Source organism: Gobius niger (assembly GCF_951799975.1).
Source record: "Gobius niger genome assembly, chromosome: 18".
NCBI lineage: Eukaryota > Metazoa > Chordata > Actinopteri > Gobiiformes > Gobiidae > Gobius > Gobius niger.
Window position 1 is genome coordinate 1,937,300 of NC_136869.1, and position 13,727 is coordinate 1,951,026.

At 42.3% G+C, this 13,727-nt stretch overlaps 1 protein-coding gene across 1 annotated transcript in view; it reads right to left on the reverse strand.

Annotated features, from left to right (window-relative positions):
* Window positions 1-8,329: 8,329 nt before the first annotated feature.
* The window catches only part of LOC306977701 (activin receptor type-2B-like), a 35,671-nt gene continuing 30,273 nt past the window's right edge, over window positions 8,330-13,727 (reverse strand). The window contains exons 8-11 of the mRNA XM_079576126.1: window positions 12,108-12,222; window positions 11,905-12,043; window positions 9,202-9,332; window positions 8,330-9,092 (exon numbers count right to left, since the gene is read on the reverse strand). Coding sequence (XP_079432252.1) covers window positions 8,907-9,092; window positions 9,202-9,332; window positions 11,905-12,043; window positions 12,108-12,222 — 571 coding nt within the window. The 3' untranslated portion in view covers window positions 8,330-8,906. The remainder of the gene's footprint in view (window positions 9,093-9,201; window positions 9,333-11,904; window positions 12,044-12,107; window positions 12,223-13,727) is intronic.

Sequence of the window (13,727 nt, forward strand, 5' to 3'; positions counted from 1 at the left end):
CACATTTACAGACTCCGGTCCCAAACACGGCTCACGATGAGGTAATGTGGCAACACCTGGAAAGTCCTGGATTTACCTGGAGAAACACCTGGGAACACGCCCGGCCTGGAGCTGGAGGGAGGAGCCAGCGCGGGCCCGGAGTCACGTGACTGCATACTGCGTCATGTGACGTCTTCGGAGTCACGTGACGTCCGAGTAACGAGTCACATGACGTCCTCGGAGTCATATGGCGTCCTGGGGGTCACGTGACTCCGAAGACGTCACATGACGCATTATGCAGTAAGTTGCCCCATAAAAGTCCTGGTTTAGTCCTGGTTTGGTCCTGGTTTAGTCCTGGTTTAGTCCTGGTTTGGTCCTGGTTTAGTCCTGGTTTAGTCCTGGTTTGCTCCAGGTTTAGTCCAGGTTTAGTCGTAGTTTGGTCCTGATTTGGTCCAGGTTTGGTCCTGGTTTAGTCCTGGTTTAGTCCAGGTTTGGTCCAGGTTTAGTCCAGGTTTGGTCCAGGTTTAGTCCAGGTTTAGTCCAGGTTTGGTCCAGGTTTGGTCCTGGAATGGTCCCGGTTTGCTCCAGGTTTAGTCCTGGTTTAGTCCTGGTTTAGTCCAGGTTTAGTCCTGGTTTAGTCCTGGTTTGCTCCAGGTTTAGTCCTGGTTTAGTCCAGGTTTAGTCCAGGTTTAGTCCTGGTTTAGTCCTGGTTTAGTCCAGGTTTGCTCCAGGTTTAGTCCTGGTTTGCTCCAGGTTTAGTCCTGGTTTAGTCCTGGTTTGCTCCAGGTTTAGTCCTGGTTTAGTCCTGGTTTAGTCCTGGTTTGGTCCTGGTTTAGTCCTGGTTTAGTCCTGGTTTGGTCCAGGTTTAGTCCTGGTTTAGTCCAGGTTTAGTCCAGGTTTAGTCGTAGTTTGGTCCTGGTTTAGTCCTGGTTTAGTCCTGGTTTAGTTGTAGTTTGGTCCAGGTTTAGTCCAGGTTTTGGTCCTGGTTTAGTCCTGGTTTAGTTGTAGTTTGGTCCTGGTTTAGTCCTAGTTTGGTCTAGGTTTAGTCCTGGTTTAGTCCGGGTTTTGGTCCCTGTTTAGTCCGGGTTTAGTCCTGGTTTAGTCCGTATTTGGTCCCTGTTTAGTCCTGTCTGCTGTGAGCCCGCCTCCGGCCGCTCCTTTGGGCCTCGGCCGGGTATCACCTCTGGCCCAGGTACTGGTTTAGTCCTGGTTTAGTCGTAGTTTAGTCCTGGTTTAGTCGTAGTTTAGTCCTGGTTTAGTCCTGGTTTAGTCCTAGTTTAGTCCTAGTTTAGTCCTGGTTTAGTCCTGGTTTAGTCCTGGTTTAGTCCTGGTTTTGGTCCCTGTTTAGTCCCGTCTGCTCTGACCCCGCCTCCGGCCGCTCCTTTGGGCCTCGGCCGGGTCTCACCTCCGGCCCAGGTCCTGGTTTAGTCCTGGTTTAGTCGTAGTTTACTCCTGGTTTAGTCCTGGTTTAGTCCTGTTTTGGTCCTGTTTTGGTCCCTGTTTAGTCCCGTCTGCTGTGACCCCGCCTCCGGCCGCTCCTTTGGGCCTCGGCCGGGTCTCACCTCCGGCCCAGCTCCGGTTTCCGAGGCGTCGTTCATTCGAGTGGGAAGTCCGTCTTTTAAAACCTTTTTTTTTTCTTCTTTTTTTTCTTTTTTAACGTTTTATGCTTGAAATAAAAAAAGGAAAAGTAGAAAAATCTCCAAAAATGAAACATGACTTGACCAAAAAACGTAGAAAACTCTGAGGTATCGCTGTCTGAGGTCGGCGCGGCGTGGACCGCTCGCATGGAAGGGTCGGAATGCACCAAAAATCAACAAGATGCATCGAAAAAGTCACAGGAAAAAGAACCAAAAGTGACGTAAAATCCTCTTCACTTCCTCCTGTGGATCAGCAGCAGCACACGAGACATTCAGATACAGGTTATGGCAACACGGAGGGGACAAAACCCACAAAACAACAACGCTGGAGTCGAGGGGAGTTTGGTCCGAGCCAGAGGGAAAGAACCGTGACCACATAACAGGAGGCCCGGTTCTTTTCCTTTTGTTGGAAATATAAATAAAACAGAATCCACATCATCAATAATAATCACGGTTTAAAGTGTGACGAGGGGGGTGTGACGAGGACGGAGACTCAGAGTTCTCTAAGAGGAGCCGGTTTCCTTCATTCTTCCTCTCAGGTCCTGAAAGAGCTGAGAATTTAGTGGTGATGAAGTGGAAACAGGTTTGAATTGAACAAAGAGGATCATCGACGAGGACTCAGGTTTCAGCCAGAAAATACACCGCGCGTTTCGTACACGAGGAAACTCAACGAGAGATATTTTTACCCGTCATTAATCAATCTCATTATTTTTGGAGAGTCAAGTTTCCCGGGAGGAGCTCGGAGTAGAGTCGCTGCTGCTTCACATCGAAAGGAGCAGCTGAGGTGGTGAGCAGTGTTATTTCGTCAACTAAAATATTTAGTCTTAATTTTAGTCGACTAAAATAAGACTAAATAAAAATGAAAAGGAGAGACTAAAATCATCCAAACTTCTATTGAGCGTCTGAAAGAGCCTCAGATCATGTAAATTCTCTGCCAAAGGATCAGCTCTGAGCTTTGTTCATGTGGAGCAGAAACATGAATCAGAGGAACAAGATTAAACATGATTATAATCAATATTATCAATGCAAAGTCGACTAAATTAGTCTTAAATTTAGTCGACTAAATTGACATGCAATTTTAGTCGACTAAACCTCTTAACCCCCGCCTGAACCGAGAGGATCTTTTTCAGATTTTTTGTCCATCATTTCTTTGTTGGATATTCAACTCTTTTTTTGTCAAATTTTTGTATTTTTTTTCCCGTCTATTTTTTTGTCATTTTTTTGTCATTTTTTTGTCATTTTTTTGTCATTTTTTTGTCATTTTTTCGTCATTTTTTCGTCAATTTTTGGCCTTTTTTTCGTCAATTTTTTATCAGATTTTTATCATTTTTTTATCAGATTTTTGTCATTTTTTCGTCAATTTTTTATCAAATTTCTATCATTTTTTGTTACATTTTTTGTAATTTTTTTGTAAATGTTTTGTCAATTTCTTGTGACATTTTTGCCACTTTTTCATCAATTTTTCGTCACTTTTTTGTCAAGGTTTTCTCACTTTTTGGTCACATTTCCATCATTGTTTTCGTCTCAGTTTTGTTGCTTTTTCTCACCTTTTTTCCAGAAGCTTTTGGATTGGGGTAAAGCCAAACTGGAGAAAATGTGCTCGGTTCAGGTGGGAGTTAAGGGGTTAAACTAGACTAAAATTGAAAAGATTTTTTCGACTAAATCTTGACTAAAATGACATTACATTTTAGTCAAAAGACTGAAACTAAATTAAAACATGTTGTCAAAATGAACACTGGTGTGACTCTGCGTCTCCAGACTCCGCCCTCTGTGTCTCCAGACTCCGCCCTCTGTGTCTCCCCGACTCCGCCCTCTGTGTCTCCAGACTCCGCCCTCTGTGTCTCCAGACTCCGCCCTCTGTGTCTCCCCGACTCCGCCCTCTGTGTCTCCAGACTCCGCCCTCTGTGTCTCCAGACTCCGCCCTCTGCGTCTCCAGACTCCGCCCTCTGTGTCTCCCCGACTCCGCCCTCTGTGTCTCCCAGACTCCGCCCTCTGTGTCTCCCCGACTCCGCCCTCTGTGTCTCGAGACTCCGCCCTCTGCGTCTCCAGACTCCGCCCTCGTCACACACCCGCAGCTTATTAAGAGCTTTCCGGACAGTAGCCAATCGGCCGCGAGCGCCCTCGGATAAGCCCCGCCTTCTTCTTCTGTAATTTTTCTTTTTTTTTTACCTGAGAAAGTTAATGCATGTTTGTTTCTGATGCTTCTTTTTCAGCCAATCAGGCGCTGCGGCCGGACGGGGGCTCGGCCAATCGGATCACCACGGGCCAGGCGCTCACTTCCTGTTTCCCCAAACACGGACTTTAACCGAAGTGTCAGGGAGGCGGGGTTTGGGGTGGTCACGGAGGAAGGACGTGACTTTAACCCCTGTGCACCGTTACGGTCACTCTGAGCATCATCCACTCCTAATGTAGTCTGGATTTGAGATGAAGAAGAAGAACCTGCTGTGTCGGCTCCAAAATAAAAGCAGCTGAAGTGCAGACTTTGATTAAAGCGGTGAAACTGCAAAACATCCTGCCTGGTTCGTGTTAAAATGTGGTTTATTTGACGGCGAACATTGAAAAAAGTTCAGTGCAGACAGAGCTCTAAGGGACTTTCTAGCGTTCACAAAACCCCCCTAAGCTCGCTCTGTACGGGGACCATGGGTTGGGAACCATGTGAAGTGAGGCATGTTTGTGACACGGTTATGGAACAGGTTTATCAACATGTCCGACACACGACTGTCCAAACACATCTTTAATGGGACCTGTCTGTAGATACATTTGGAGTGAGCAGATGGAGAACTTTGTTGTTGATGCTGATCTCCAGTTTATTTTTAGAAACAAGTTGAGATGTTGGAGAAATTAAATAAGTCTACTTTGAACAGTATAAACTTCAATGGTTAAATTATGTCTTGTGTAAGCCAAAGTTGAGAACTTATATTTTGATTAAAGATAATTTTGGTCCTGAGCCCTATGTGACCCTGAACCTATCCAGAGGTCAGAGGTCAGTCTGTGCTCAGCTGAGGTCCGGGACTCTGGCCCTGGCACTGGAGACGGGAGGATTCCACTCGGTCCCAGAGGAGGAGCGGACCTGTTGTTTGTGTCAGTTAAATGATATTGAAAATGAATTACATTTTGTGTTTTATTGTCCTTTGTATCATGAACCGAGAAGGCAGTTATTTTGTAAACTGTCTGATGTTGCTGTACGTTTGTTTAAAATGTCTGATGAGGAAAGGCTTAAGTTCTTGTTCAAGTATAAGCCATTTCATTTGTCTAAGTTTTTGTTTAGCGCTTACACGGAAGAGGACACTCTTTGTTTAATGCTTTTCTGATGTCTGCATTTGTGTCTTATAAGCCCAAGAAATAAACTAAACTAAAACTAAACATGAGCATCAGGACTTTTTTTCAATAAATGAACAATAATGAGCCCGACAGGACTGTTTACGTCCTGATTTCTTATTATGTCAGTGCCCTCTGCTGGACACCTGAGGAATTCTTCCCTTTTATTCTTTTTTAAGCTGCCCCCTAGTGGCTGGAGAGAGAATTCTGGTAATAAAATAAAAAACTCCGCACAGGAATGGGCTAGAGCAGTGGTTCTCAACCTATTGGAGCCGCGACCCCCATTATAACAGTTCATTAGGATCATGACCCCCGCCTGGGTCAGACCATGGGAAAAACAGGGACATTAACCTATATAAAAACAAAGAAAAAACAATGGCTAAAATAAAATTGATCAAATTTAGAGCAAATAATAGCACCCTGGTAAAATAGCATGCATGCTACAATACTATAATAATATATATATTTTTATCTATATGCTCTGGCGACCCCCCAAATCTGTCTTGCGACCCCCTTGAGATTGAGAACCTCTGGGCGAGAGACTTACTTTTTTTGACATACTTATGAATTTATGCCCTACAAGCTGTGGGCCGGACTGAGTCATCGGGCCGTGTTTTGCCCAGGTCTGGTCTAGATGCAAGTTGGCCATTTTATGCTCACTACTGCCACCTCAGGTCTTACGTGTAACTGCAGCATCTGTATTAAAGGGGGGGTATTATTACTCTACATCATGTTATTATGTCACTCCCTCATTAAAAACATGGCTGAAGTGTTGCCTTGGCACATTCACGTATTCTTGAGTAATCTGTAAAAACTCTGATGGCGGCCATTTTAGGGATAGGTTTGCCTGAGTCCTCCTAGGAACGCCCCCACCTCCTGGAGACGCCTCCGAGCCGAGTAACCAACCACTGCTCCTCAGCAGAGCCCCCTCCCCACTGATGCCACAGACAGCGTGTGGAGGGGGCGTGTCTAAAGGCTCAGAGGTTCTTAAAGAGACAGAGGCCTATTTCAAGACATTCCCTACAGCCATTTTGAGAGAGACATTTTATACAAGGCAGTTATTCTAATTTACTGCATTTACAGACCAACAGAAGGTTTGGTCATCATTGTAGTGTGATATAGACTGGTGCTATGGGAGTGAAGAAAGCAGAATACCCCCTCTTTAAGTCAAACCAGTCTGTTCTCTCATGTTTATGATGATGCTCATGTTCCCGGTCAAATAAATCACATTTTAACATGAACAAGGCAGGATATTCTGTAGTTTCACTGCTCTAATTACAGTCTACACTTCAGCTGCTTTTATTTTGAAGGCCGACACAGCAGGCTAACGTCATTCTGGTTCTGGTAGATTTGCTCCTTTCTTCTCATGAATTTGCATGTCTAAACTCAAATTATTTTTTATATTTCATCAGGAGACGGCCCTAACACACCGTCGTGAGTATGACCACAAAGATCATGTCCGGAAAAGACAGTATTTTTGCACTTCATAAGAAATAACGTCCTATTTCAAGTAAATCGAGATGTATTTTCTCATTTTAAGTAAAACATACTGAATCTGAGTCATTGTACCTTTCATGTTTTGAAATGTAGTTTTGAGCAGAACTTGAGTGGATCAACACGTCTGAGTGAAAAGTGACCTCCTGTATTTCCCAGCGGGGGAAAAGTCGGTGCAAAAGGGTTTTTTACGCCAAACTCCCCAAAACCCGCCTCGATTCAAACTCCCACACGTAACAGTCTTCCCAAGGATCTGCAGCATCGTCGTGAAAGGAACGGAATGAGCGGGAAAAGGAGAATCATCCGATGTTTGTTTCCAGTTGTGGGTTTGCGAGTCTCGCTGAGGTACTGAGGGTGACACCTGAAGGTTCCTGTCGTTTGCTGCATGTGACAAAGTTTGTTTAAAAAAAAACAAAAACAAAAAAACATGAGCTCGAAAAAACAACAACAAAAAGTCTCGACACGTAGGAATAAAAATACAAAAAAACGAGGAGTCTTTGAAGAGAAAATAGCAGCTTTGACGGCTTTCGAACGCGCCGCAGAAATCCAACCAAAAGGCACACTCTGTAACACGCTATAACACGCTTATTACACGCTTATTACACGCTTATTACACGCTTATTACAAATATCTTTAATCTCAGCCTGTTTGAAGCTGCTGTTCCCGACTTGGTTTTATTTTGAGACATGTGTTAATCACTGCAGATGTGCATGCAGCGTCTTCCACAAAGGAAATGATCATTTATCTGGATTACAAAGTGTTGTCGGGGGGATTCCGTGCATCACGTGGATGCCAAACGTGTCAGTATTTGGGAAGGAATAAGCGCGGCAAAGACCCGGGAACGACACGGCCATGTTTTATATATTTTTAACTGTTCCAACATTTTCCAAACTTTTAAAAGAAAAAAAAAAATTCCCCAAATTCTCCCAAAGATTTCTAAAGAAAATTCCCCAAATATCCCCAAAATTTCCAAAAAAATACCCAAATTTTTTCCCCATATCCCCCACCAAAAAAATTCCCCAAAATTTCCATAAATGTCCGACATTTTTCAAACTTCCAAAATTTCCAACGTTTCAAAACTTTCCCAACATTTTCCTAAAATTTCCCAAATTTTCCCAAAATTTTCCTAAAATTTTCCTAAAATTTTCCCAAAATTTTCCTAAAATTTTCCCAAAATTTTCCTAAAATTTTCCCAAAATTTTCCTAAAATTTTCCCAAATTCTCCCAAAATTTTCCAAAAATTTCCCAGAATTTCCCCCAAATTTTCCCAAATTTTCCCCAAATTTTCCCAAAATTTTCCCAAAATTTTCCTAAAATTTCCCCAAATTTCCCTAAAATTTCCCAAAATGTTCCTAAAATTTCCCAAAATTTAAACAAATTTCAAAACCAAATTCCCCAAATTTCCCCAAATAAAAAAAATATGTATATATTTTTTTTCCAAACTTTCCTACTGTTACAAAATGTTAATTTTTTCCCCAAAATTTTCCTAAAATCTTCTTCAAAGATGTCCAAACAAAACTACAAAAATTTCCCCAAAAATAAAAAAAACATTTTTTTTTCTTCTAAATTTTCCCAAAATAAAAAAAAAAGGCCAAAATTTCCCAAAATTCTCCCCAAAATTTCCGTAAATGTCCAACATTTTTCAAACTTCCCGAATTTTCAAAAGGTTTCAAATACTTTGCAAACTTAATCAAACTTTTGCACTTTTGACTCCATCATTTTCTCAGAAAAATTTTCAAACTGTTACAAAATGTTGGAGTCACTTCCTGGTTAAATCTCCGGCTCATAACTAAACACGGTAAGAGAAGCTTCATGTTCAAACAGTTTAAAGTGTTTTTGTGTTTGTAAAGGGAAGTCGGTCCAGCAGCTTCAAGCTTTAACTAAACTCTTTATTTACATTTTTAATTCGGCGCAAACGTCTTTAGAATTTGTAAAAATAAAAAACTTGGCACAGGTTTTGGGCGTTAAGGCACCGGCCACACGCGCAGGAGCTCGTTCAGGTTATCGCTAACACGCTAGCGCGCTAACACGCTAACGCGCTAACACTTAGCAGCGCCGTTAGAAATACACATCTAGAATCTACTTCGATATAAATTAAACGCTTTGCAAAATGAATTTACAAATATATGCCAGGACGAATCAGGTTAGCTTTAGCTTTTTTAGCACTTAGCTCACTATTCGCGCGACTTTAGCTACATTTAGGCTAATCTTGCTAAATAGAAGTCTTGTTTACTGTTGTGTGGGCGGAGTTTTGGAGGAGTTCTCAGGAGTTGTAGCTTATCTGTTCACTGGTCGTTAAATAAAAGCTAAATGAGTTTATATTTCAGTGTGCGTTTTGGCTGGAATGCTTCGTTAGCGTGAGTAAAATGTGCTAATATCCTCTGAGGACGATGAAGCCGCTGTGGCAGGTGATCAAAGTAACAAAAAAAAAAAAGAAAAAGGACGTGGGTTAAAATGGTGGTTTTAATCTCGTCCGCGTCATATACTGGACTCTTTGGGCGGGAGGTCGTTGTTGGTCACCGTGGAGACGAGCAGGGGGGCGTGGTCCGAGCTGGAGGTGAGGCGGAGCTGACAGATTCGCTCCTCGACGCAGCCGGCGGAGAGTCGGGCCTCGGCGTCGTGGTCCCAGCATTCCTCCACCGTCTCGCACAGCTGGGACAGGCCCTGGGGGCGAGGGGGGGGGGGAGGGGGGGTGAGAGTGACGTCACTACGTTTAAATCAAAGTTGTTCAGTGAGGAAGTGAGGTTCCTCCAGCCCTGTGTTGAGTTTTTACCGTGTGCTTGAGCCACTGCTCTTTGAAGACCGGCCTCAGCTTCTTGTGGACCACCACCTCCTGAAGGTCCTCCAGCGACGGGTGCTGCCCCACCTCCTCCTCGAAGGGGAGCAGGTACTCGTCCACCGGGCCTGCACCAAACACAGCGGGACAGTCAGAGTCATGTGGTAAAAGTCTCTTTAACCTCTTAACTCCCGCCTGAGCCGAGAGGATCTTTTTCCTCACGTCATCAGATCTTTTTCCATCATTTTTTTGTTGGGTATTCAACTCATTTTTGTCATTTTTTCGTCCATTTTTTTTGTTATTTTTTTGTAAAATTTTTATCACATTTTTTGTAGCATTTTGTCACATTTGTGTCATTTTTTTGGGTCATTTTTGGTCACATTTTTGTCGTTTTTTCGTCCATTTTTTTAATCATTTTTTTAGTTTGTTTTTTTCATTTTTTGTCAAATTTTTATCACATTTTTGTGATTTTTTGGTCATTTTTTTAGCAATTTTTTGTCATTTTTCAGTCATATTTTTGTCATATTTTTGTAATTTTTTCGTCCATTTTTTATAATTTTTTTGTCATTTTTTGTCAATGTTTTGTCACTTTTTTGACATTTTTTGTAGCATTTTGTCACATTTGTGTCATTTTTTTATGTCATTTTTTGTCACATTTTTGTCATTTTTTTGTCATATTTTTTATCAACTTTTTGTCATTTTTTTGTCAAATATTTATCACATTTTTGTCATTTTTTTGGTCATTTTTTGGTCATTTTTTTTTATCACATTTTGTCACATTTTTGTCACAATTTTTTATCAATTCTTTGTCATTTTTTGGTCATATTTTTGTCATTTTTTTGGTCAAATTTTTATCAATTTTTTGTCATTTTTTTGTCAATGTTTTCCCACTTTTTTGTCCCATTTCCATCATTGTTTTCGTCTCAGTTCTGTCTCTATTTTCTCACCTTTTTTCCAGAAGCTTTTGGACTGGGGTAAAGCCAAACTGGAGAAAATGTGCTCGGTTCAGGTGGGAGTTAAGGGGTTAAGCTCTCAAGCTCTAAAGTTACTCTCACGGATAATTAATGAGTAAAAAGACACAACATGTACGACACCTGCAGTGGCGCTTATGGCCTCTGGGGGCATGAGTTACTTAGTGCTGCTTTAATGAGCCCATTTGTCTGTCAAATAAACGTGGCTGCTCAATCTCTGTTCCTCGAAGGACCTGAGCCTCCACAGAGATAAACCGGTCAATCAAAGACTTCAACTTTTTACTTCTGATGCAAAAACCAGCGAGGTTCAAAATATAACCCAGCCCAGCATTGTTTTTAGGTGAAAACACGCACGTCGACTGGTAACAAAATAACAGAAAGCTGAAGAGAATAGAATTAAAAGTGTCACTGCGGTGAGCTCACACGCAGCTGGTGAGCATTTAGATTTTCTGTGATTCCAGCCCACCGTTGTCACACGGGTCAGAACCATTTTTAGAATAAAAGGAACTCTTTGGAGCCAGGCTTTAAAGGAACAGGCCACCGTTCTTCCATACTGAGATATTCTTACCTGAGCTTAGACGAGTTGATGTGTACCTGTCTGGTCTTTGTGTGTGCGCTGAGTCACGCAAAACGACCAAAGATGTTGTTAGTATTTGGCCTCTCCCAGCATATTCATATATTTCGAAACGGGGGTGACGTTAGAAGTGACCGAGCTCTTCCACAGGCACAAAGACCAGACGGGTACGGATCAACTCGTCTAAGCTCAGGTAAGAACAGATCAGTGTGGAAGAACGGTGGCCTGGTCCTTTAACCCCTTAACTCCCGCCTGAACCGAGAGCATTTTCTCCAGTTTGGCTTTACCCCAATCCAAAAGCTCCTGGAAAAAAGCTGTGGAAATAGCGACAAAACTGAGACGAAAACAATGATGGAAATGTGACAAAAAAGTGATGAAAAAGTGGCAAAAATGTCACAAAAATGTCACAAGAAATTGACAAAAATTGATGAAAAAATGACAAAAAAATGACAAAAATGTGAAAAAAAGACAAAAAAAAATGACAAAAATGTGATAAAAATTTGACAAAAAAATGACAAAAATGTGAAAAAAAAGACAAAAAAATGACAAAAATGTGACAAAAATGTGATAAAAATTTGACAAAAAAATGACAAAAATTTGACAAAATGTGAAAAAAATTTGACAAAAATGTGAAAAAAAAGACAGAAAAAAGACAAAAAAAATGACAAAAATGTGACAAACATTTGATACAAAAATTGACGAAAAAATGACAAAAAAGTTACAAATATGAGTTGAATACCCAACAAAAAAATGATGGAAAAAAAAATCTGATGACGTGAGGAAAAAGATCCTCTCGGTTCAGGCGGGAGTTAAGGGGTTAAGAAGTGCTTGGGAGGTGAAAAGACACACAGGAATGCTGGTAGAGCCGCCCCTGGCCACTAGGGGGTGGTATTACACTGATTTCAGCTCCCAAATGTTTTGGATACAAACTGGCCCAAGGCTGTGTTAATGAACATGCAACATTAATCCAAAACTGTATAAAAAAATGGCAAGCATGGCAACAGTTCAAAATTCTTTACCTCTACCGATGTCACTTCCTGTCAGTGTCCAATAAGGAAGTGACACGTAAACATCACTATAAATGTCACACTAATGAAAACTGAGTGTGACCAGTGTGCCCAGTGTGAGTACAGACTTCCGGACAGGGAAACTCACCGTCGGCGGCTTTGCAGCGGGACACGAGCTCCCACAGCACCAGGCCCAGCGCGTACATGTCAATTCTGAGGAACGAGTCTCTCTGGAAGTTGATGGCCCCCTCCAGCACCTCGGGGGCCATGTAGCGCCGCGTCCCCACCTGCGAACGCCAGAGGGTCAGCGCGCCGCCACACGGAGGGTGAATGTTCGTGCGGGTGCGTCACCTGTCCGTGGGTCTCTCCAGGAGGGGTCCCGGGCTCGAAGCGAACGGCGAGGCCGAAGTCCCCGAGGACGGCCGTGAGGTCCGAGCGCAGCATCACGTTCTTACTCTTAAAGTCCCTGAAACACAAACACTCAGCGTCAAACCGAAGCATCAGCGACGATAACGGACAGGTTTAAATGTGTGCTGGATTAAATTAGATCTGTAATAATCCTTGTGTTTAAAGACGGGGTATTCTGCTTTTTTCAGTCACATAGCACCAGTTTATATCACACTACAATGATGACAAACCTTCTGTTGGTCTGTAAATGCAGTAAATTAGAATAACTGCCTTGTATAAAATGTCTCTCTCAAAATGGCTGTAGTGAATGTCTTGAAATAGGCCTCTGTCTCTTTAAGAACCTCTGAGCCTTTAGACACGCCCCCTCCACACGCTGTCTGTGGCATCAGTGGGGAGGGGGTTCTGCTGAGGAGCAGACGAAAAATTTGACCAAAAAATGAAACAAAAAATGTTTGGAAAAAAAATCTGATGACGTGAGGAAAAAGATCCTCTCGGTTCAGGTGGGAGTTAAGAGGTTAAGAAGTGTTTGGGAGGTGAAAAGACACACAGGAATGCTGGTAGAGCCGCCCCTGGCCACTAGGGGGTGGTATTACTACACTGATTTCAGCTCCCAAATGTTTTGGATACAAACTGGCCCAAGGCTGTGTTAATGAACATGCAGTGTCCCAACCAAACAAACCACTAAATTAAAACACATTTAAAATGAGTCACTTTGGTTCCAAAAACGTCGTCATTTATCCAAAATTCTATAAAAACAATTCTTTACCTCCACCTATGTCACTTCCTGTCAGTGTCCAATAAGGAAGTGAAACGTAAACATCACTATAAATGTCACACTAATGAAAACCGGGGAGAATTTAGGGAAAAATCTTCAGTATAATTGTATTAATTGTGTTTTAGTGAAAAGCGATGTCTTTAAGTCCAGTGATTGGTTACTCGGCTGGTGACGAAAGCTCGGAGGCGTCTCCAGGAGGTGGGGGCGTTCCTAGGAGGACTCAGGCAAACCTATCCCTAAAATGGCCGCCATCAGAGTTTTTACAGATTACTCAGAAATACGTGAATTTGCCAAGGCAACACTTCAGCCATGTTTTTAATGAGGGAGTGACAGAATAACATGATGTAAAGCTTGAAAAAGTCCATTTTGCAGAATACCCCCCCCTTTAAAAATCTTCCAAATGTAGTTGAGTGGGAGCCTGTATGAGATGTTGAACCAAGCACATTTACCCAGAACCTAAAAACCTAAATGGCGACGAAAATGAGGATGAAAACACGACAAAAGCCGCAAAAAAAGATGTGAAAAAAGCAACAAAAAACGACCAAAAAACCCAACAAAAAAGTGTCAAAAATGTGACGTAAACGGGGCGACAAAAAAGCTACGATCAGTTTTGTAGGTCTTTCAAATGAGGCGTGAGGCTCGGTTAAAGAGTGGAATGAAAACGGCCCTAAAGTTTAGTCTCTTTGTCTGCACATACGCCCTGTGTATGTTCCTCCCGTCTTTAGCCGCTGCTGTCTCCCACACAGGAAATGCCCATATTTGGATTACAGCGTCATCTCAGCCACAGC